The sequence below is a fragment of the Trichosurus vulpecula genome, chromosome 4, assembly GCF_011100635.1.
Source record: "Trichosurus vulpecula isolate mTriVul1 chromosome 4, mTriVul1.pri, whole genome shotgun sequence".
NCBI lineage: Eukaryota > Metazoa > Chordata > Mammalia > Diprotodontia > Phalangeridae > Trichosurus > Trichosurus vulpecula.
In genome coordinates this window covers 301709224-301734858 of record NC_050576.1, presented here as the reverse complement: position 1 = coordinate 301734858, position 25635 = coordinate 301709224, and the positions used below count along the sequence as shown (strand labels likewise).

At 37.1% G+C, this 25635-nt stretch overlaps 1 protein-coding gene across 1 annotated transcript in view; it reads right to left on the bottom strand.

Annotated features, from left to right (window-relative positions):
- Positions 1 to 24491, bottom strand: part of ORC2 (origin recognition complex subunit 2) — a 52955-nt gene extending 28464 nt beyond the window's left edge. Inside the window, exons 1-8 of the mRNA XM_036758220.1 lie at positions 24306 to 24491; positions 22741 to 22844; positions 22073 to 22216; positions 21189 to 21278; positions 16283 to 16375; positions 15451 to 15482; positions 3849 to 3906; positions 364 to 557 (exon numbers count right to left, since the gene is read on the bottom strand). Coding sequence (XP_036614115.1) covers positions 364 to 557; positions 3849 to 3906; positions 15451 to 15482; positions 16283 to 16375; positions 21189 to 21278; positions 22073 to 22216; positions 22741 to 22804 — 675 coding nt within the window. The 5' untranslated portion in view covers positions 22805 to 22844; positions 24306 to 24491. The remainder of the gene's footprint in view (positions 1 to 363; positions 558 to 3848; positions 3907 to 15450; positions 15483 to 16282; positions 16376 to 21188; positions 21279 to 22072; positions 22217 to 22740; positions 22845 to 24305) is intronic.
- Positions 24492 to 25635: the final 1144 nt, after the last annotated feature.

The following is a 25635-nucleotide window of genomic DNA, read 5'->3' as shown; positions in this document are numbered from 1 at the left end:
GTTTGCCTCAGTTTTTTCATCTGTAAAATGACTTGGAGAAGGAAATGGCAAATCCCTCCAGTATCTCTGCCAAGAAAACCCCAAATGGGGTCACAAAGAGCTCAACACGAGTGAACAACAACAAAATTCCAATATTTAGTAACACGTTATGAAAAAAAACTTGAAGCTAATTAAACAGATACCTAAATGTATTTTTTATGAATACTTCCATTTGAAATATAAAGTATTTAATTGTAAAAGTGGAGTATAGAAGAAACCACCCAGAAAGGGTACTCCTCCTAAAATCTATACTATTCTTTGGATTTATTTAATCTTTGAGAATATAAAAATCTCTATTTAAAGCAGAATAGTTTCCCCACTTACTGTTGTGTCTTTTTTCATTTTTTTAGCTGATACTTTTTTGCAGGAAGAAGATGAAACTGATCTGTGCTTAGCAATTCTCTTTTGATCCATTAAGACTTCACTTATCTTCTCTGCCTCTTCTCGTTTCACCCCTTTATCATCTTCTGAGTTTGAATCAGAATATTCACTTTCAGTGTCAGAGGGTAAGGTAGAAACTAGGACCAAAAAAAGCAACGTATGATTTGTGACAATACTGGCAGAAAAGAGTTGTCTCATGTTTGTCGTATCCCCAGCACTGAGTACGGTGCCTGACGTATAGCAGGCCTTTAATTAATGCTCTCATTTTTCAAAAGCACAAACCTAACCATTTCACTCCCATGCTCAATAAACTCCCATGGCTCCACACTGCCTCTAATAAACATCAGGTATAAACCCCTCATTTTGGCATTTAAAGCCCTTCATAACCTGGCTCCAACAAATCTTTCCAGCCTTATTATATACTACTTCTCTTCACACTCTCTGTTTGAGGCAAACTAACCTTACTGCTCATCACATGGCACTCTTATTTCCCTAGGCCTGCAATGCACCCCATCACCTCAATCTCTCAGAATCCCTAATTTCCTTGAAAGCTCAGCTCAGATATTCTACAGGAAGCCTTCTTTGATTCTTCTAGGCCCTCTCAATTGTTAATGCCTTCCCCTGTACTCCCCACATAACCTCCTGTTTATTTGTATGTATTTATATTGTCTCCCCAGATAGAATGTTATGACCTCAAGGATAGGATTGTTTCATTTTTTTTTTCCTTTGTATGTCCAGAGCCTAGGAAAACGTGTAGCTCATAGCAGGTGCTTAATAATACTTGTTGACTAAATAACACTAATTATGGAGAAGAGTAAACAAATAACAGAGATATACAAAAAAGCCTGTTAAGGATATACTGTATGTTAAAACAAATTTTAAGTAGCAACAGCCAAAAATCAAGGGCCAGTTATTTCGCTGATGTGATAAAATTTGAGTGTAAATAGTTGCAAATGTATCTTTGGTTTTCCTGTGGTTTAAAGTCAAGTACCCAAGAAGCTTCTTTAAAAAATAAATTTGTGGTGATTCCTTAGAAATAAATATATTTACTATCCAGTAGACGACAGGGGACAAGTCTTCATTTTTCAAAAAGTATTATCTCCCAATTAATATGTTATGTTCAATGGATATCCTTCAAAACATTGCCCATCTTTACTCTATGAGAGGGAGAAAGAGCAAGATACACTTGAAGGTGAAGAGGATGGACCTCTGCATTCCCTTTCCCTGACTTTAAGACACAGTTGGATAAGGAAGAAAGAGATGTAGAATATTTTGGCCATAAATAAAAGTAATGCATCTAAATTTTTTTATGGGATAAGAATATAGAATCATTCAGGACTATCTTTTTATAATATTTAGGATAATACTCATAATCCTACTAAATTCCACAGCTCAAAACAAGACTACTATAGCACAAAACCTTGAAATCTAAGGTCTAGCAGGAGATTAAAGCCTCCAAACATTCTACTATTTATAGTTTTTAGTCACACAACATACATAGTTTCAGAGAAAACATTTCAGATGCATCTTAAGGTCATAATTGTCCAAAACAGTTTTCATTCTCTTTCCCTCTAAAACCTCCCTCACTAATTATTATGGGCAACACCATCCTTCTCGTCCCTCAGGCTCACAACCTAGGAACCATCCTGGACCTCTCTCCCTCACATGCAAGCTGTTGCCAAGGCCTATCCACTTCACCTCTGCAACATCTCTCAAATATGCCCCTTTCTCTCCTGACATTGCCACTCCACTGGTACAGGCTCTCATCACTACACATACTAATTATCACAATAGCCACTGGTGGGTCTGCCTGCCTCAAGTCTTTCCCCACTCCAATTCCCAAACCACTCAGCCAATAAAGTAATTTTCTGAAAGTGCAGGTCAGACCGTGTAACCCTTCTACTTAATAGACTCTGGTGATTCTCTATTACCTCCAAGAACAAATACAAACTGTTCTGTTTGGCATTCAAAGCCCTTTGTAACAAGGCCCCATCCTACCTTTCCAGTATTCTTACACCTTACTCTCAGACACGTACTTTTCAATCCAGTGACAATGGCCTCCTGCATCCCTCAGCTCTGAGCATTTTCTCTGGCAGTCCCCCATGCCTAGCACACTCTCCCTCCTCCATTCCAACTACTGATCTCCTTGACTTCCATTAAGTCCCAACTAAAATCCCATCTCCTCCAGCAAGCCTTCCCCACCCCCTTAATCCCAGTGCTTTCCAACTGTGTTAATTATTTCCTATTTGTTTGCATACTGTCCCCCTCAATAGATTGCAAGCTCCTTGAGGGTAAGTACTGTTCTTTTGCCTCTTCCTGTATTCCAGAGCTTGGCACATACAGTAGGTACTTAATAAATGTGTACTGATTGACTGATTGATAAAATGTTTTCCAGAGGACAGAAATGATGTCTATTCACTTTGTTTCATTTCCCACCTAGCTGTACTCCTCTGAACTTTAGTATACCCCAGGAACCTCATCACCCCACAAGGCCACATCAACCCTGTAACACAGATCTTCAGTAACTCCTGCTCCTGGAGCCCTTATGATTGCAAGAGGGGAGGGAAGAGAGCAGAGTTCCTCCACTCCTCCATGGGAGGAGGGTGCCCAGGCCAGCCATCTCTTCCTTTTCTACTTGGCTGCACAGGGTGCTCTTCTTGCCCTACTCCTTCCTCTCCTCTTTTTACCTTCCTTTTATGTGTTGTGTCCCCATGTGAGTTTCTCAAGGGCAAGAACTATCTTTTGCCTTTCTTAACACTGTGCCTAAAAAATAGTAAGCACTCAATAAATCTTTATTGACCAACAAACAGTATTCAGTGCAACACATAAGTGTTTAATAAGCAATTTAGTAATACCATCACCTATATTGTTGTCAAAATGAACAGACTAAAAAGCCACTATAATTTACTAGATCTTCATTAACAAACTCATGGATGCTTATGTGCAAAGAACTATCCTATACTGAGGTTGCCATGCTATATTCTGGGGATACAAAAATTGTGTCAGATGATTTCTATTCTCAAGAAGCTTGTCTTCTATTCGGGGAAACAGGAAATATAAGCAAAAAGATAAATGATAATACAAGGTAGCACGTGATAAGGACAAAACAAAGCATAGTCAGTCAACAAACATTTATTAAGCAGCTATTATGTACCAGGCATTATGTCAAGCACTGGGGGTTAAATAAGAAAAAGAAAAGAAAGAAAGACAGTCCCTATTTTCAAAGAGCTTGTAATCTAATGGGGGAAGAAAACACACAAAAAGGAAGCTGAAAAGTGGGGTGAGGGAAGAGTAGAGAAGAAGAAACAATACGTAAGAGAAATAAGAGGAAAGAAGGTAGCTGATGCAATATTTCTAGAGGAAATGGTACTTGAGCTGTAACATACCAATGCTATTCTTTTTAGTGGAAACTTATACAAAGCACATACCTGTCAGTCTTTTCCTTAGTCTGTAAGGTGTTGATAGAAATTCACTTTTCTCATCACTCTGTAATATTAGGATAGTAAAAAAAAAAAAAAAAAGGTATTTGTCACACAGTCCAAAAACAAGCAAAATCTTGATTGTAAAACTATGAGAAAGTTATTTTCTCCCTGAATAAAAAAGCGGAATAGTAAAAACAACTCACATATATGTAGCCTTTTACAGTAAGGAAATAGCACGTCATCCCAGAAAGGAAAAAAATCATAACTGCTTTAAGAATAAGATACAGGATCCAAGAAAATTGGATGCGACTGATTGAAGATGACATTAAATATAACAGGGAAGAAAGAAGGGAAAGGAAGAGAGAAAATGCCAAAAAAAAACCCCAATACCCTTAAGGTTCCAATCAGGATAGACTACAGTAATGCTTAAATAATACAGTAAAAAGCATTAGAAAAGTATGTTTTAATAAGATGAAATGCAAGTTAATTGGGACTTGAGGGCTGGAGGAAAGGGGAGCCACAAAGGAAGTTTGCTAACTCTATCCAAAAATTTTCCATGACAGAAGCCTCTGGCATAAACCTTCGACCAAACAAACATCTTTAAAAGTTGTACTTCTTAAAGACCCAACCGCTGGCCACGAAAGCTGAGATCCAAATCAGCTTTACTAGTACTCAATGATATTGGCAGTTTGCATTAACCTTTGCAGTTCTGAGATTTGATCCAGGGCTTATGATTGACTCTACATTAACTAATTAATAACTAATTCAAATTAGGATTTTATTTTCTTATTCTTGTTTTAAAATTCTTAGTAATTATCAGCAAAACTAAAATAAATGTTCTCAGTAATATATGGTGCTATTTTAGTACTTTAAAGCTTGAGATAGTATGGTAGAGAAAGTACTGCCACAAGATTCAAATCTTTGTTACTTATTAACCTATTTCAGATTACTAAGACTTATCTATGAAGTTACAGAAGGCCATGATCTAGGAATTTTTCACAACTACAAAAATCAGAGATCTTTAAAATAATGACTTTAAAATATTTAATTGTAGAGAGCCAGCGATATCCTGTTTAGGCCTCTTAGACCTCTGCAAGGCAGGGTCACTTGAGGATAGGTCTATGCAAGGCAAAGGCTATTTTAGGATAAGATGTGGCAAAGAATACCCGCCTTCGCAGCTGCTACACACATGGCAAAGAACAGAAATGTTTCAATTTAGTTAGCCGGTACGAGACTAGCATCTCGTTCCCAAGAACAAGAAGATAAAAAATATGTTAACCATTACTTCATTGTACTTTTCTGAGAAGTTAGAATGACTCAGCAATTAACCTGTATAAAATACTGTCAGTAACTCCACTAAAATTAGTCTACAGCCAGTCTATGCGACTTGCCTAGCCCCATGTCTGTGTCTTTTTGTGTTCATTACTTCATTATATATTTACTCGGTTGCTGACATATAATCATGTTAATTCTATTGATAGCTTTAATATCTTTTGTTCTAAATTATTTCATAGCATTAGAATTTTATTTTTCCATGCTCTACCTGCCCTTTAGTTATTTTAGCATATAGCTTTTTCAGTCTTAATGCTTTTATATTTCTAATTACTTTTTGCCTAATGAAAATTTTCATTTTAATTTAAAAAAAAATTTGGTCATATTCAGCTACATTTTCTTTTGCCAAAATTTTAGCCACAACATCTTCATTCACTCCACCAATAAGCTATAGCCAGGTGAAGCCAAGATGGCTGAGTGAGAAACACTGCTATGTATTCCTCTCCATAAGCTCCTCCAGACAGATCTAGAAAATGCACCAAATTGAATCCTGATGGGGAAATACAGAAAAAGACACAAGTCATTTGCCCAGTTTGGCAAAGAGAGACAGACAGGAAGTTCGGTGGACACCAAGCTGATTCAGGAGAATGCTGCGCACCCAGGAAGAGATCCCAGGCCCATAATGGGTAATACCCAGACCCATACCAGAGCTCTGCACCAGGGAGAGGTGCCAATTAGCTGCTTTATCGTTCACTACCCAGGCTCAGATCACAAATTCAGGGCAGACTGAGAAAGAAACTTGCACAGAGGAGCAGCTTTCCCAGAGAGGGAAGCCCTAAGCTGTGTTAAGGAGAAAAGAAGAAGTTCAAGAGCCAACAGCAGCAGCATCTACAGCATCTCATGTCCAAAGTGAGGTCTCACTTCCAACGTCTAGACAAGCCTACAGAGGCATAAATCAGGGCCAGAATCCCAGACTAAAGGGAATCCTACAATTCTACCACTCTGAGTCAACAGTTTTCCATTTGGCTGACAGGGATGGAATCCATCAGGAATCTATTCTTGCTCAGACCCATCTGAGGAAAGCAGCAAAATGACTATCTTGGACCTCCCCTCCAGAAATGCACAGAGCCCAGGCCCAAATCAAGATCAAAATAGTCTGGAAGAATGGGCAAACAAAAAAAGAACACCACCATGAGTTATTATGGTAACAGGGACTCTCAAGATACAAATGCTGAAGAGAATGACTGAAATGTTTACAAGCAACACCTCAGAAAAGCACAGCTTATGCCCAAACTAAACTAGAATTTCTAGAAGAGATAAAGAGTTAATTTTTTTATAAAATATTTCAAAATGAAATGAGAGTTCTTGAGGGAAAATTTGGAAAAGAAATGAGAGCTATGAAAGACAGAATTGGAAAGGGAACTAATTAACAGCTTGGCACAAGAGGTATAAAAACTTACCCAAGGAACAAACTCCCTGAAAATTCAAATAGAAGTCAATGATTTCATGAGGCAAAAGTCAAAGTCAAAAGGCTGAAAAAATACAAGAAAATGTAAGCTATCTGATAGCATAAATGACTGAAAACAGATCAAGGAGAAAGAAATTAAGAATCACTAGACTATCTAAACACCATGACCAAAAAGCAAGCCTAGGAATCTTATTTCAAAAAAATCTTAGAACTCCCAGGAACATCAGAGCCAAAATCCAGAGCTTCCCAGACAAAGGAAAAATACTGGGAAGCATCCAGAAAGAAAGAATTCAAGTACCAATGTGACAGTATGGATCACATACTGATTTAGCAACCACCACTATAAAGGAATGGAGAACTTGGAATATGACAGTCCAGAACACAAAAAATATGAGCTTTACAGCCAGTAACTCACCAGCAAAACAGAATATAATCCTACAGGAGGAAAAATGGACCTTTAATGAAATAGAGAACTTCCAAGCATTCCTGACGAAAAAACCAGAGATGCAGAGAAACTTTAAAGTATAAACGCAGGAGTGAAAAGAAACATAAAAAGGTAAACATGGGGATAGCTAGGTGGCGCAGTGAGTAGAGCACTAGCCTTAGAGTCAGGAGGACTTGAGTTCAAATGCGGCCTCAGACACTTGACACACTGCCTAGCTGTGTGACCTTGGGCAAGTCACTTAACCCCGATTGCCCTGCCTTCCCCCTTCAAGAAAAAAAAAAGCAAACATGAATGGGGTATTAGGGTAGAAAGGTGAAAGGGAAGATCTTGCCTAATTGAAACAAAATTTGAAAAATAAATTAAGAAAGAAAACTTAGGTTCTCTGATCAACACAATGACCAACCACAATTCCTAAGGACTCCAAGAGGAAACATCCTGCACATCTCCAGACAGAGGTAGTGGACTCAGGTTTGAGGCATGTTGTTTTCCTTAGATATGGCCAATGAGAAATTTTATTTTGCCTGACTATGAGTGTTTGTAACAGAGGTTTTGTTTTTCTTGCTGAAAAAAACTGGGCAACAATGGGGGGGGGGGGGGGCGGGGAAGGAGAGACACGGAAAACAGAAGAAAACAAAACAAAATTTAATTTTAAAAAATAAGCTTTGGCCAATGACAGAGATGGTTTTAAAACGTATGAAACTCTTACTCAGCACCTTAAACCACCACTATTTCTTTATAATCATACAAACTTTATTACCTCTTAAAGGATGTTCCAATGAAAAATATGGTCCAGTTAGGAAGAACCAAATAACTACCCAACAACCTCAAAATGAAGGATGAAAGGGGAAAATATGTATATATGTGGTTACTCTGTTACAATACTTCTATTGTCTCTGCAGTCATCTTATAAGGCATTAGGGAAAAGGAGGTACCAAAAAAGTTTACCAAACAGGATTGGAAAGAACTGGAATTAGCTTATACTTAAAGAAATTCTGGGATCGAATATCTGAACCATACCAAACTAGATCCTTAGTATAATACCACTATAGAGATAACAATAATAACCAGTGTTTAAACAATGCTTTAAGGTTTGCAAAAGCATTTTATAAATATCTCATTTTATCTCACAACAATGCTGGAAGATAGGTGTTATCCTCTACATTTTACAGAGAAGGAAAATATGTAGGCAAAAGTTAAGTGTCTCACCCAGAAACACACAGCTAGTAAATGTCTGAGGCCATTTTTGAATCCGGGCCTTTCTGACTCTAGGTTCAGCAGTGGAACAATCCACCTACTGGTTTTCTGAGTTGGCAAACATGCTAAAATAATACTTTCTGTTGAGTATGTAGCCAAATATTTTATATAACCAACTCACCACAATGGCCTCCAACTGTTCCATGGAGAGATGCAGTTTATATCTTCTTCCACAGCCAAGGAAGTCACCAAGGGAAGAGAGGGGGCCCTCAATGCTATTTAAATGGTTCTCTGACTTGTAGGCTTCAGCCCTGACTAAACTGTTCACAAAGATTAACAACCCTGGGGCAATGAGTATTGGGTGAAAACAGAATTCTGCCTTTCTAACATTTAAAAAGGCAATTAATAAGATCCAAGTAATTACTACTGAATACTTTTTTTGAAGGAAGTTTTCTCTGTTTTGTGCCAAACACTGACTGAATAAGTCAGAATATTGGGGAAAATCCAAAATCAGCATCTACTTTAAAATGTTATTTTTTTAGAAGGCAAAAAAGCAACATCATGTAATGAGTGGATAGAGTGCTAGACTTGGAATCAGGAAGACCTTGATTCAACTCCTACCTGACTCTCTAAGGTGGAGGCATGACATACTGGAAAGGGAACTGAATCTACCTAAAGAGAACTAAGCTTGAACCAAGCCTGCTAATTACCAGCTGGGTAATGTCCACTTAGGCCATTTCCTATCTCTACTTCTGTTACCTTAAGTACAAAGTAAAGGGCTCAAAATACATGAGCTGAAGTTCCTTTTAGCTCCAAATCTATGTCATTTACTCTCTGTGCCTCAGTCATTTCCCTAGGATAAAGTCAGAGATGGATTAAATCACATTCACTCTTCAGTACTTCCCTTCACAATTGTTTGTGACTTAAGAATGACCAGACTTCACATGTATCTGCAGGAATCATGGCAGCAGCCACGACTTACTCAGCAGAAGTAACACTGCATAATCACTGGTGCCAACAACAAAAGACACCCCTTGTTTCTACTTCAGCAGCTTCACTACAGAAGAACAAGGTGAGGTTTACAGTTCTTTGGCAGGAGTGATATATAATGACCACAAAGGGGAAGCAAGGCTTTCTCTTAATACTATTCAACCTCGATCTTAATAACCATAACTAAAAGGCTATATGGCAGCTAGGTGGCCCAGTGGATAGAGTACTGGACCTCAAGTCTGGAAGACTTATCCTCCTGGGTTCAATTCTGGCCTCAGACACTTACGAGCTATGTGACCCTGGGCAAGTCATCTAACCCTTTGTGCCTCCATTCCTCATCTATAAAATGAGCTGGAGAAAGAAATGACAAACTACTCCAGTATCCTTGCCAGGAAGATCCCAAATAGGGTTGATGGAAACAACCAAATAACAACAAAAAGTCATATAGCATATTATTTTTCTTCTCCTTCAAGTAACTCTTGCAAAATTTCTCTTCTTCATGGTGAAAGTATAGTGGTTTTATTCACACTGACCTGAAAACGACCAGCACCCCAACTTTATTAAATATTGTAAAAAGGAACATCTTTAAGTGCTAATATTAAAAAAAATTTTTCAAGGAAACAATTTAGCAATTTCCAACAGGTTGAACTATTTTTTAAAATTCGATTTTGTTTTATTTTCAGTCCTTAATTCTCTCCTTCCCACCGAGAAAGAAAAACAAAACCTATTATAAATATGTATCATCAAAGCAAAACAAATTAATTAACAAAGTAAAAAAAAATGCTTCCAACTATACTCTGAGCCAATCACCTCTCTCTCCTCTCTATTTACCTATCCTCTCATTTTTCAACATAAGCCCTGTGGATCTGTTGTTGGTTCCATTGTATTAAGTTAAATATTTGCAAAATTATCAATATAAGGATTATTCTTATTGGATGAAAAAAAGATTATTTTCCAAATTAATAAGACTCATGTAAATGCCATCTAATACTCTTGCTGAATTCTTTATGTACCCAGAAGTAATTTTTTTAAGTAGGTATCAATCTTCAGGACTAGATATTATTTTCAAAATCGCAACACTGATAGGCTGACTACTATAAACACATATATTTTTCCAGGGGGTATAAAAAAATCTACCTGGAAATTTTCATTTTCCTAGAGTTTGGACAAAGCAAACATCTGCTTCTAAGCCACACTCACTAGCCTCACTGAAAGCTCATACTGCTGGTCTCCTCCATCAGCAACTCTCCTGAGCTAGAGAAACTCCTGAATTAACTTTTAAGCTCTATTATATTCCTGGAACCACTTCCTTGGTGGGAAGGAAGATTAGCTTCAAAAATGATATTCCTAAAACACAGGTTTCCTCTGCTAAAAAGCTTCAGGGGGTCCCTAGTACCTCTAGAATAAAATACAAACTTTGGCAATTTAAGACCTTTTTAAAGCTTTCTACCATGTTTAGAATACCCCCCCCCCCCCTCCTCATAGCTACCTCAGAGAATCTCTAGCCTCCTTCAATGCACTGCTTAATTGCTTCTTTCTACAAGGCACTTTTTTTCAGATCTCCCCAACTGTTTCCCCCCAACTTCCCAAAAGTGCTTCATAATTTTAGCTATGAAGGAGCCAAGATGGTGGAGTAAAGGCAGGAACTTGCCTGAACCAAATTCCCCTCCAAACAATTTTAAAATAATGTCTCAAAACAAATTCTGGAGCAGCAGAACCAACAAAAGGACAGGGTGACACAATTTTCCAGTCCAAGATAACTCAGAAGTTTAGCAGGAAAGGTCTGTCTCACTGGGTTGAGAGATCAGCCCAGCAAGCCAGCAGCAGGCTTTGGGGGTGACTGATTTGCAGAGGTAGGGCAGCTTCCAGAGTTATCAGACCACAGATGATAAAGAGGGTTGGATGACTGGTCAGAAGGAGATTAAAGGGGACCCTTTCCAGGCACTAAGAGCAGAACTCTGTTGTCTTGTCCATACAGTTCCAAGTCACAGTCACAGGGTGAGGAAGAACAATAGCAGGAAGTAGGACCCTGGTTACAGTTGCCAAAAAAGAGTGCTTATGGTTGCTCACAGACCAAAGCACAGGCCAGGAGAGCAGGGATCACACCTCTCCTTAGATCACACCATTTTGGAAGAACTGAAAACTTAAAGGATCCCCAGAACTAGCTCTGAAAACTGCAGTATGAAAAACCTGAGGCTTGGGACAATGGCCCCTCCATCCCAGGAGCAAGGCCTACCTTTAACATAAAGTTAAAATCAATCTTCAGGACTAGATGTTATTTTTAAAATCCCAGTGCTGATAGGCTGGCTATTGTGAAGTTAAAAGTCAAGAAATAGGCTGGGAAAATGAGCACACAATAAAAAAAGAACCTGACCATAGAAAGTTACTATGGTGACAGGAAAGATCAAAACACAAACTCAGAAGATGACAATAAAATCAAAACAACTACATGCAAAGTCTCAAAGAAAAATATGAATTGGTCTTGGGCCCTGGAAGAGGTCAAAAAGGATTTTAAAAATCAAGTAACAGAGGTAGAGGAAAAACTGGGGAAAGAAATGAGAGTGATACAAGGAAATAATGAAAAAAGAGTCAAGAGCCTGGTAAGGGGCACAAAAAAATACTGAAGAAAATAACACCTTAAAAAAACAGAAGTGGCCAAATGGAAAAGGAGGTACAAAAATTCACTTAAGAAAGTAGAATTGGCCAAATGGAAAAGGAGGTCCAAAAGCTTACTGAAAAAAAAAATCATTCCTTAAAAATTAGAATTAGCCCAGTGGACACTAATGACTGCATAAGGCATCAAGAAACAATCAAATAAAATCAAAAGAATGGAAAAATAGAAGAAAATGTGAACTATCTCAATGGAAAAACAACTGACCCATAAAATAGATCCAGGAAAGATAATTTAAGAATTATTTGACTACCTGAGAAAGCCGTGATTGAAAAAAGAGCCAAAACATCATCTTTCAAGAAATTATCAAGGAAAACTGCCCTGAAATGCTAGAACCAGAGAGTAAAATTGAAACTGAAAGAATCTTCTAAAAGAGATCCCAAAATGAAAACTCACAGGAATATTATAATCAAATTCCAGAGCTCCCAGGTCAAGAAGAAAATAACGCAAGCAGCCAAAAAGAAACAATTCAAATACCATGGAACCACAGTCAGGATAACACAAGGTTTAGCAGCTTCTACATTAAAGGATCAGAGAGCTTGGAATATGATATTCCAGAAGGCAAAGGAGCTAGAATTACAACACAGAATCACCTTTCCAGTAAAACTGAATATGATTCTTCAAGGGAAAGGATGAACATTTAACAAAATAGAGGACTTTCAAGCATTCCTGATGAAAAGACCAGAGCTGAAGAGAAAATCTGACTTTCAAATACAAGACTCAAGAGAAGCATAAAAAGGTAAACAGGAAAGAGAAATTGCAATGGATTCAATAAGGTTAAACTGTTTACATTCCTGCATGAGAAAATGATACTTGTAATTCCTAAGAACTTTCTCATTATTAGGACAGTTAGAGTGTATATATAAAGGGCACAGGTATAAGTTGACTATGAAAGGAATGACATTAAAAAAGGGGGGTGAGAAAAAGAGAAGCACTAGGAGAAGGGGAAAAGGAAAGGTAAAATGGGGTAAATTATCTCACATAAAAGAGGCATGAAATAACTTTCACAGTGGAGGAAAAAATGGGGGGTGAGGGTAGCAGGTAACAATTGAAGCTTACTCTTATCAGAATTGGATCAAAGAGGGAATAACATACACAATCTATCTTACCTTATAGGGAAGGAGGGGAAGGGAATAAGAGAAGGGGGAGGGCAGGTTGAAGGGAGGGTGGAATGGGGGAGGGAGAGATCAGAAGCAAAACACTTTTGAGAAGGGACCTTTGAGGGGGATATTTTGTATATCCTTATTTGTGTCCATATTGTTTTCCTCCAGTAGGATGCAAGCTCCTTTGAGTTAAGGAACTGTTTCGTTTTTCACTTTTCTTTTCCCTAGCCTCTAACACATGGTAGGGACTCAACAAATACTTGTTGAATTGAACTGTGGTATTAACTAATTTCCACTTTAGAATAATAACATTAAAACTAAATTATTTCCACTTAATCATGCAATTATACACAGATAACTCAAACACTTACCTGGTCAATGGCTATAATATAAGCTACCAAATATGTCTTATTTATCTTCAAATTTCTACTAATGCCTAGTGTGGTGCACTGCACGTAGCAGACACCTAATGAATGATAGATCTAATTCTTTTAACAACAACTCAAAATATTAACTATCCTCTTACCTAAATTTCACTTAATAACAACAATAATAGCTAACATTTATATAGCACTTACTTTTTATGTGCCAGGAATTGTGCAATATTTACAATTATTATCTAATTTGATCCTTTCAACAACCCAGGGAGGTAGGTGCTATTGTTATCATCCCCATTTTACAGATGAGCAAAATAAATTTACTTTGACCTAATTTATAATTTAAAATCACCTACTCAATGGCTCCTTATGTCCTGTAACTGTCTGACCAAAAGCAATAAAAACTGGACCCTTTACAGAACTGTTCCAAACTAATTCCATCTACTGTCACAACCAAGGCTCTATTTGTGCTAAGGCAAATATAATTCTTCTCTTGTTCCTGTCTCTCATGTAATTTGATTCTATGTTGAAACACCCACAAAGTTAAAATTTAATGTGGGCTTCAACATTTTCTCCAGTGACTTCTTTTCCAGCTGAAGGTTGATGCTCTTGTACAATTGTTTTCTGTCTTAAGAGCACCTTCTCTGCATTCCCCTCAGTATTCAGATTATTATGAGTTAATGCATCTTTTTTCTTTAATCCAGGTAAAATTGAAATGAGACCTTATAGTATGTCCTCTTGCCAGCAATAAAAACTCCAATCCACAACTACCTATTTCTCTTTCTCTTTAGAATATCAAATACACAGCTCTTTCTATTTGACACTGGCTGATAACTTTATAACCTTATCAACTACATCTAAGTCAAATGATAGGATAAATAAAAATAGGATAAAACTGCTTTTTATTAAAAAGTTAGGAGAGAACAAAAAAACCAACCAATCACCACTAATCAAAATATAAATTTTAAGAAGTCTTTAAACAAAGTATAAGGTTTTTAAACACAGATAGACAGCAGTCTCCATAATTATGGTGGTAAACACACAGAGGTTAGGCAAATTTGAAGAAACTATTAAAATTCTACAAGATATTCAGGAAAGATCTACTAAGTATCAGATTAAGTTAAACAACAGTTATAACTAGTACAAACTGCTACAGGATGGCAGGCATAATGACAAGAATCTCAAACAGCAAGTATCCAAGAAGCTATACTTCATTTTTTTTAGGAAGACCAGTAAAGGTCTTTATATGTATGATAATATATTCAAAGAAAAGACAACAATAAAACTAATCCCTAAACACCACTTTTCTCCAGGAAAATGTAAATTCTGGAGTATAGAGATGTTTTTTATCTTATCTGCCTCTGCAAAGATTTGCAACGGGCCTTATAAAAAGCTGAGTTTATATTTATATCTATATAATGAAAACAAGTGTAACGTTTAGCGGCAAGAGCAGCCCCTGTTACTTACTACCTTTGTAACTTTGGGCAAGTCATTTAATCTCTCTGGGCCTGTTTCCACATCTGCAAAATTAGAGGGTTAAATCAGGACTTCAGAAGACAGATGATGAAAAGTTATCCATTTCTTCACAGAGATAATGGAACTAGAGACACAGGAAGGAACATCTTTTCACACTTGGACAAGACAAGGTGTGAATTTCTTTCTTGAGTAAACTTAATTTGTTACAAGGGAGAGCTTTTATTTATGGGTTGGGGACAGCGAGTCAAAAAAGACAATTTGAAATAAATGAGGATATGGTCCTTTCACATGATTATGCTACGAGGAAACAGAAAAAATAAATGTCTACTTGTTGTGAAGGCCTGGAAAGTTGTTTTCTTCTTTATACTTAATTCTCAGTTCTTTAAACTTAAATCTTAAAAGGACAGATTAGTAACCTCAAGAAATTAGCTGCAACATACTAGAAACAAACCAAAAATTTACATGGAAACTAGAAACTGGTCAGGTAAACTTTAATATTTACGTTGAGAAAACATTAATCAGTAAGAGAAATGGATTTTTATGTTTATGCAACTTATTATGAAACACAATTTTAAAATTAATCAATTCATAATGCTTTACTTCACTGCTTACCTTTAACTGGTCTTGGTCTGAAGTGGACTGCTCTACAAAATAAACATAAAATTAAGTTTTACTGAATATTATACTAGTTACTTCGCATTTCAGCACGTTTACTTCGGTTTCATTAAATACTCAAGTGCTGAGTTAAGTCATTATTCCTAAGAAATTATATGGCTCTACCTGAATATTAAATTCTCTAACTGCATCTCAAATTTTCACTATTAATTCCACAATTATTCCTAGTATATTAATTCATTATTTCCAATTTTTCTATGACAGAATGAAGAACTAAAGCAGTTCCTTAATGATGACCCCAAATTTTGTTTAGGCTAACGTGAATGCATGATTTAAATACAGCACAAAAAACTCTACAAACAAGTCCCCATTAGTTAAATCAGTATTTGAGAAATGAAAATTCCAGTTCTTTAAAACAATTTGTAAAGTATTCTAGAGTTTGCTCTTCCTGAATTTTACCACTGGTAGGGAGAACAGCTTTTACAGACCCCAAGAAAAGCTGAGATAATTCAGAATGCGACAACAGGAAACGAAATTTGTTTCATGATTGATCCATAAAGATTTAGTTAATTTAGTTAGTACCTAGATTTTGTTTCTACTGCTGAATTTTGACTCTGTGTGCATTCTCATGCAAAGAGGTGGATTTTCATTTCAGAATGGGAGGAAAGAAATAAAGTGAAAATTTTACTTAGATCAAAAGGAAAAATGAAAAAAATAACTTCTATATCATTAAACTAATAAAAGAGCATCCAAATAAATGAGAAAAAAATTCCTTCAAAGCTGGTGAAAGACACTAGCTATATTTTCACTCTAAGGCTCAACTACTTACTTTTGCTACTTTGTGAGGTGCTCGCCATCTTTTCATCATTCTCCTTAGAAATCAGTGAAACACTTTTCCCTGGTGTTTTTGCCAGTTCATAAGCTGAAAAGAAAAAAACAGTATCAATATCCAAAAGAGATAAACAAAAACTACTCGATGAACTACAATAAATTAAACCAGAAAAATAAGCTATATTACACTTACATACAGTGAACATCTATGTATTGGATCTAAACAACTAAAGAGCTCAAATAACCAGAATCAGAGGCACTGTGGCTTAGTGGATAAAGAGCTGGACTCAAACTCAGGAAGACCCGGATTCAAGTTTTACCTCTGACATATACTGGGGCTATAGGACCATATGCAAGTCATTTAACCTCAAAGTACCCCTAGGGAAAAGAAGATAAATTACAAAGGAGATGCCAACTTGTGTTGTTAGAGGTAAATTCCCTGAAGTTCCTTCTATGTATGGAATCAATAGTCCAGGCCCTGCCTCCATTATTAAGGACTTCTAAACTTATCCCCTTCCCTACTAGAAGATGCATAGGCTCCTTCAATATGCACAGATCCCTTCTATCTTAAACTTCATGTAGCTGGAGGAGGCAATGTGGTCACAATCTTACGATCTCTCCTTTCAAAGAGAAACTTCTTGAACAAATGCTCTTTACACACTCATTTCCTCAGGATCTTTTATCTCCTAATTATGTTTTTATTTCAACATTTAATTGAAACTGCTCCAGACTGTCTCCACAAATACAATAAACAGTTTTTGCCCTTTGAAAAAAAAAAAACCAAAAAATAAACACAAGAAATAAAAAAGTTGCCAAGATTACAGACATAGGCTTGGAAGAGATCTCATAGGTGAGAAAACCAAATTGTTAAGTTGTGGTATATGATTGTAAAGAATACTACTGTGCTCTAAGAAATGACAAGTAGGATGATTTCAGAAAAATCTGGAAAGACTTACATGAAGTGATACAAAATGAAGTGAGCAGAACCACAAGAACGTTGTACACAGTAACGACAATACTGTATGATGATCAACTATGAATGACTTAGCTATTATCAACAATACAAAGATCCGAGATGACTTCCAAGGACTCATAATGAAAAATGCTATTTACTGCCAGAAAAAGAACCAATGGAAGCCAAACGCAGATCAAAGCATACTATTTTCCACTTTATTTTTTTCATGGGTTTGTTTTTTTTTTCTGGGCTGTGTTTTCTTTTATAACATGACTAATATGGAATTTTACATGATACACTTGTATAACCTATATCAAATTGCTTTCTATCTCAGGGAGGGGGGAGGGAAGTGAGAGAAGGAGGAAGACAATGTGTACTTCAAAATTTTTTTAAATGAATGTTAAAAATTGTTTTTACATGCAATTAGGAAAAAATAAAATATTATTCAAACAATCAAATTGATATTGTCTCCATTTTTGTAATTTATTCTATTCTGTACCAACTACTAACATTTTGTATAACTGCTAAAGTCATATTTCTCTGTCTTTGAGTTACGAAGCTCAGTCTCGCTCTCTGAATTAAGTTAAAAGTTCAATTCCCTATAAATCACTTAAATTAAAAGAAACCTGTTATCTCTATCCCAACTAGTTGTCCTTCAAGGAAGTCTGATTTGTTATCCATGTACCATTACCTAATCTTAGAGGTGGATACAATCAACCAGCAAGACAGAAGGAGGGATGGTTGCTAGTCGCACATACCTTGTCCTGCCAATCATATTGTCCCCCACATCTATGATGTTTCTGACTTTGTAACCAAACATATTGTTTTGCCCATCTATGATGCGGTCTTTGTTTTTGGATTCTCCTCCTTTTGTCTATAAAAATGATCTGTCTTCCCTCATTTGGGCTCTTTTGGATTGCTAAGAAGCTAAAGATCCCTTTTATTGGTAACTGCTAGCCTTACCAATAAACTGAATGTGCTCAGAGCTTGTGTGAAAAGACAGCTTACATGCTCTCCTCAGAGAAGCTAATACAAGAGTCAACAAGGTTATTTTAGTCATGTGCCAAAGGAACAAAAGAAACATCATTTCATGTAACACTCGTCAATCTTTCCCTGAAGTGCTACTGAAGAACACAAGCAAAAGAGATTACACTATAAAATGGTTATAATATGCCACATGAAATTAAATCATTCTGGCTTATATCAATTCTTTTATGTTTGGCTTGTTTTAACTTTTTGCATTTTTTCTAATTATGTAGTGTTTAAGGTGAAATCATGATTGCTGATGGTAATCTAGAATATTCTTTATCAGTTCCATCTACTAGAGTATAAACTCATAAAAGGCAGAAATTACGTTTATTAAACTTGCTTTCTAAAGTACCATGGATTGATAGTGCTTCTTCCTAATGACATTAATTTATGACCTTGATTGCTCATTTTATAAAAGTTTACTTTTTTTAAATTCACAGTCTATATTCAGGCTTATATATAGTACTCTAAAGCAGGGGTCAGCAGCTTCTGTCATCCACAGCTGTTTCAGTACAGGCCTGAGCTAAAATGGTTTTTACATTTTTAAGTAATGTTTTATTGTACTTAAAAATGTAAAAAATATTCTTAGCTCATGAACCAGACAAAAATAGGTGCGAGCCAGATTTAGCCATCTTCCGTGGTGTGCTGAGCCCTCTTCCAAAGTAGCAAAGTATAGGCTATGAGAAAGAATCCACTTACATAATCCATGATAATGAAAAGCTTACCAATAATGAACCCTATGCATCTCTATGGCTGACCAGAAGACTTGTGAATAAGTAAGTCCAAAATATTTTTGAACCTATAGTTTCTCCAATAGCCCAACCTTTTCCAAAGGAAACAGCAGGCCTTTCTCTTTACTCTGGATCAGTCCACAAATAAGACTGTACTAAAAAAATTCATAGACATGAATTATAAATCCTGTGAACATAATGCCTTAGTTTAAGTTAACTTTATTTTATTGTCTGTAAAGTTCCATAATCTTTGATCTAAGTTACAATTCTGGTACAGCTGATTTATAGTAATGAATATTTTATTCTTAATTTTTTCCCCCACTGGAAGCTTATTCAAATATTTTAATATCACTTTTGTTAGGATTTTCTTTTTGCATTAGCTAAAAATTTATTTATGTTTACTTAGTTTATTGACAGACAAGTTATTTGCTCAGATGCGATACGGAACTACATAGGCATTTTGACAATTATCATTTACACTGTTATTATTGTCTTACTGTTACAGTATTTTTATATGTACTTTCTCTACTTAAAGTGCTGCTCTTTGTATTTACAGTTCCTAGACAAGGATATCATACTTGACTCTCCAATTTTGAATTATCATTTCAGTTTGACTTGGGCAAAACTTTTAAAAATTCTTATAGTAGCATTTTGGGAGGAAAAATTTAAAGTTGATTGAATTTTTACCCCATTAACGTGTCTTTGAATAAATATTTTCCTTCTCTTCAGCATGTTGAGGAATAATGATTATTTGTAAGCTATTACCCTTAAGACCATTTAGAAAAATCCAATAAATGACTTCTGTAAAATGACATCCCAAGTCACTTTTCAAAAAGAAAAAAAAATTAAACTTGTTTTAAATTATGAAAAAAAGAACTAAAAAAGATAAAAATGGCTTTTTGTTGCAAGGAAAAGTTTGGCATCACTAAAAATATGGCACAGTCTCCCATATACACAACTCTCTTTGTTCTATTAAATTCTGGACCCAGTTCACTTTCCATCATAAGCAGCAGCACCAGCACCTACCAGAAATACCTTGTGAAACATCACCAGACCCAGACTTACCAAATTTCTTGTTGCTGTCAAACTGTATAATGTCATAATAGACATGGGTTTGGTAATAAAAACGACAACATAGAAGATAGTCTGCTTTACTATCTACTTTACTGGTGCACCCTAAGAACCCCAGTGGCCTTGCCATCTTACTTGTGACCAAAAATCACCTGTATGTGTTGTCTCCTCCAGTTAGAGCGTGAGCTCCTTGAGGGCATGGACTGACTTGTTTTCCTGTTTGCGTCCCCCGCACCTAGCACAAGTACTTTGCACAGAGTAAGTGCTTAACGCTTAACATGTTTTATTTCATTTATTCTGTAATTCATGTATCTCCTCTCCTAACGTTTATTATAAGCAAAGGTATTTTTGTTATTTTTTTAAGAAATTCTGAATCATTCTAATATATGGGTAGGAGCCACCATGCAGTAAAAGAGCCTATAATCCTCTGTTCTACCTAATCAACAAACAATAAGAACAAGGACATCTTATTTCACTTAATGGTGAGATGATAAAGATGTGGTCTTACTGTTCAATGTTATCTTTAGAGAGCCTGATTGTTCCCTACTGATGTCCTCATTGAGAAAAATTACCTCTGTCCATAGGTACACAGATAATTCTCAAAAGATTTTGTATAGAGGGGAAAGTTGGTATTTAGGTCAGCATGTGCTAATGTTCTGCCACCTTTTTAAGTACTAATAAAGTAGAGAAATTTTTTTACAGGACTTTGGGATCTTCCTCTTTCAGATAACCTGTTCACTATTCCTTCCAATTACAAGAATGTCAAGATAGATCTCCCCTATAAATAACTGGTTCAATTGCTTTTCCTCTTTTTATTTTCTTTCAAGTGAAGAGGAAAAATCTATGGGAAAGTAATGTTAAGAAGAAATGAGAGAGGCTGGATATAAGATAGAAAAGGAATAAAAGTCACTCTGGCCTTCAGGAATTTCTAATACAATTAGGAATACAAAACACTCATGAATCTAAATTATTAAAGGGTATAAACAAGTAAGCAAACTGAAAAAAATCTCACCAATCAAAAAGTACAAAAAGAGAACAGTCAGCATGGGGAGAGGCTAGTGAAGGAAGGTTTCTTCAACTTGCTTTTAGATAAGAAGAAAAAAATATAAACAACATACCCAGCTCTGCCATCTTTTCAGGATTTTTTCTGGTCTGAAAAGAATAAACTTTGTTGCTGCCACCTGCAACACGGCCATTTTTCAAGGACTCTGAGAAAGAAAAAAAAAGAGATTTGCAATAGCTAGTAACAAAAACCAAATTAAACCAACTGAAATTTAAGCTAGAAAGTGCTAGTTATTTGATACAGGTGCATCGGTTTTTTTTTTAAATAAGTCAACAAGGATTGTTGGGTCCCTAACTAGATGTGGTCACACAGGGATCATTTCTCATTCTGTTGCCATTCATTCAACAGATTAGATTATTTTAAAAAAGCTAAGGTCATAGGTTCAATGCCAATTTGGGCCATTTTTTTTTTTCTGTTTCACTGTCAGAGAACTTAATTTTGAGTTTCCAGTCAAGGGTCACATAAGGGAACAGGTCAAAGTATCATTAGAGCCATACAAATCCATCTTCATTCATGGAAAAACAATCAATAATGTAGGCTTTAGTGACAGGAGATAGGGCCTGCACCTACAATTTCTTTGGTACAGGGAAATCCGAAGTAAGCAAGATCGCTCTACACATGTAGGTCAGCACCTTCTCTGCAACTGAGTCTCAGGGTTGCCTGGAGTACCAAAAGGAAAAGTGATTTTTTTTTTTTGCTTATATGGTAAGTCTTAAAGTAATATGGCCAATAAATTAGAAGCAAGACTTGAACCCAGGTCTTCTTGACTTCAAGGCCAGCTCTCTCTATCCAGCCTCAGTAGACACCATGGTGGTTATTGATGAGAAGTCAAAAACACAATCTTCATTTATAAGTGACATTTTGCTACTTATCCTACAATGTGGTATTTTCATATATTGACAATTAGCAGAAATTTGTAATTTTTTTTCCAACCAATACCTTGAGTGTCTGCTCCTAGAATATCCACATAGTTCTCATCTTTTAAATCCTCCTGGTCCTCTTCATTTAGGTCACTTTCCTGCTTCTTCATTAGTTTCTTCACATTGACTAAGAGTTGAGCTCGATCCTTGCGAAATTTAGCCCCTGCAATTATAACCCCAAAACCTAAAATAACCTAAATTTAAAATTCTCTGAATATTAAATTAGAAAAAAGTTTTTCTTTTTGTATTATTTTTGTATTTTTTAATTTTTTAAAGATGGAAAAGAAAAATAAAACTTTATTTGTGAAAAGGGACATATACTCTTCTAGAGCTGGGCTAATTTCAACCTTCACAAATACTTCAAATCAGATATTTAAATTTCAGACATAACCAACCCTCAATTGACAAAATTGGCATAATTCTGTAACTAGAATTAACTGCTGATACTAAGCAATCTCACAAATGCTTTATATAGCTTTGCTAATTTGATTTTTTAGTTACAAAGTTCAAAAAAAGGAAAACTCAGAAATAAAGATTTTTATTAAGATTTTTATCTTTATAATAAAGATTTTTGTTAAATCAAATATTTCTGACATTTAAAGAAAATATTTTCATCTATCAAAAGGTGAAACAAGACTCAAACATTAAACAAGCATCTTTAGAAATACAATTAAAGACACTCTGTACCTTCTTCTTTATCAAGAATGTGATTAAGAACATCATCATCCCCTACAAACTGAACTTCCAGCATCTTGACTTCTCCCAGCTTCAAACGGTTCACCGCTATCAGCCTTAACAGAAATAATAAAGAAATTATTCGAAAGGTCCCAAAAGATTCATACCAAGTCCATTTAGGCAAATTTATAATTTAATGGTTACATATGGATAATCTCTAAAATACAAAAAGTCTGGTAATCAGTTTTCTGAAGTGTTTAGTGAAATTACATATTTTACATTTTTTTGTGCCTCTTTTTTAATTCGTTTGTACAATTTACATTTAAAAGATTTTTCCCTTTTAAAAAAGTGTCTTTACTTATAGGCACAGAAAGAAAAGGGAAGGAGAGGGAATAAGCATTTATACAGCACTTACTATGGACCAGGAACTGTGCTAAATATTAACTCATCTGATCCTCATAGCAAGGAACCCTGTGGGGCAAATATCATCCCCATTTTACAGCTGAGCAAACTGAAGAAAACAGATGTTAAGTGACTTGCCAGGGTCACTGGGCTAGTGCCAGTATGAGGGCACATTTCTTCCTGACTCCCACCCCAGCATTCTATCCACTGTCCGTTAGCCGTCCATTAGCAGCGTTGAAGACTACCGGGTAACTGTCACAATCGAATTCTACGCGATAAATCAATCAAGTATCAACTGAGCGCAGTGCTGGAGGTACGTGCATCACTGTAGCCTCCTAACTGATCTATGCCCCATGTACTGTCCTAGGTGTGAGCACAAGATTGCAACTGATCTCTGCCCTAATCAACCTGTTCAGTCGAAAGGACTTCTTTAGTCTTCACAATCCTGGATTACCAGTAGTGTTGAAAACAAAGACGTCTTAGGGTCAGGACAGATAATTAAATTTTAACAACAGGTGCTTACTGCCTTCTATGTGATAAGCACAATGTGGGGAGCTAGAGCTGGGAGGATGGAGTGGCCTGAAAGACAAAGATAAAAATAAGATCCCGCCCTTAAAAATAAGGATTGGGCTACTGGAACCTAAGGACTTCAAGAGACATCAGGAATCAAAAGAATGAAATAATAGAACAAAATGTTAATTATCTCATTGGAATGGAAAATAGTTGTTCGGACTCAAATAACAACACAAATCCACCAAGCTCTTTACTTGAAACAGTATTATCCCCATTTTACAGGAAAGAGAAACTGAGGCACAAGAGGAACGAAGGCTCGCCCCAGGTGTCCGGTCCAGCCCTGCTGCCAAACCAAATCCCTCCACCACATGCCTCCCGCCGGGAGCCGGGCACCGGGCTCCCCAAAGCCCTATCAGACGCGAGCATCTCAGGGGCGGGGCCTCGAGGCAGGAGTGCCCCCCTACTCCACGGGCTGGAGTACGGAGCGCCACGCGTGCGGCCTGAGCACAGGGAGCCTCCCAAGGGGAGGAGGAAAAGCGCACTCGGAAACCCGCCCATCCTGGCCCCAACCTCCGGCTGGAGAAGACCGGCCTCGGCACAGCACCCCCAGGCTGGCCCGGGCCGCCCGACCTCCCAGGCCCAGCCACCGCTCCCACGCTCACCCGACCAACAGCCCGGGGCTGAGGAGGGTGAAGAGACAACTCTAACTCAACCACGACAGCACGGCAGTCGAAGGCAGGCGAAGGCGTGGAACTAACGCCACTACCTGCCCGAGGCCCGGACAGATGGCTCAGGGGACAAGGAAGGGGACCCTCCCCGGCCACACACCGAATCTCCCGCCCTGCTCTAAGGGGCGGCCCCTAAAGCTACCAATGGGAAGCCGAAGCAGAGGAGAGCGAAGGGCCAGAGAGCCAACCAGCGTCCTCTTTCTCTGCCCCGCCTAGAGACAGCAGGCGAAATGGAGACTCTCGAGGAAACAACTATTACGTCGCCCTTCTTTGGCCATTTCCGGTTCCGTGATAGTGTTGGTGTAGAGAGACTTGCGCAGAGCGAGCTGCTTCGTGATTGGCTAAGGAGAAGAATAGAGGGGGCGGAACAGAGAGAGAGGAAAGTGGTTTCCCAGGATTTACCACGTGGTAGATACCGATGTTGGGACTGGTGCAAAGCAACTTAGTTTTATGCTGGCAGTGAGGCAGAATAGCCCCCTGCACCCAAGAGGGGCATAATACACTTTTGTGGAATTGTGGGGCTCAAGCAGGGAACCCGAAATAGAAAATATCACCCTGCGAAAGAGTAGTGCACAAAGTATAACTTAAAAAATTTTTCAAATCTTTTCCTCAGAACCATTTGAGGTGGAGTGTATCATTGTACCCATTTTACAGATGAAGAAACTTAGGCTGAGAAAATATTCGTCCAAAGCCACCTATGTAATTAATATCTGTAACAGCTTGGGTCTTCTGGTGCTCCTGGCTCAAATGATTGCTGGACACAAATTCTTTCTCATTCATTCTGATACCAAGATCTTCAGCAGCTTTCCTCTCTATACTACAGAGCTTCTTAAAAGGATGCAGGCAGCCATTTGGAGAATACTGATGAGAGGGATCTGCAGCCCTTATCTTGGAACACCAGGAAGAACAGAAGTTCTTCCAGCATTTCCTTGGCTAGTGGCTTAGTTGTTGCAACTACAAGTCTGGACACATAGGCAAAAATGCATGTTTTCAAGAATGAAATGAATGAAATTTTCAACATTTTGTTTAATTGGAATATTAACAAATAACATCTTCAGTATAATTTCCATCATTAGTGATGCAAAGTTTGATGCACTTTTCAAGTTCACATGAACTGGATGCAATAACTCCACATTTCCTATGTGTCCAGACTTTAGGAACACCTTGTATTTCTAAAGAAGCAAAGGAGAAAGTTTGTGGTACTGAGTACAGTTCTAGAGCACAAAACTTAAGGTTTTGTATAAGCTGTATAAAGAGGGGAAAG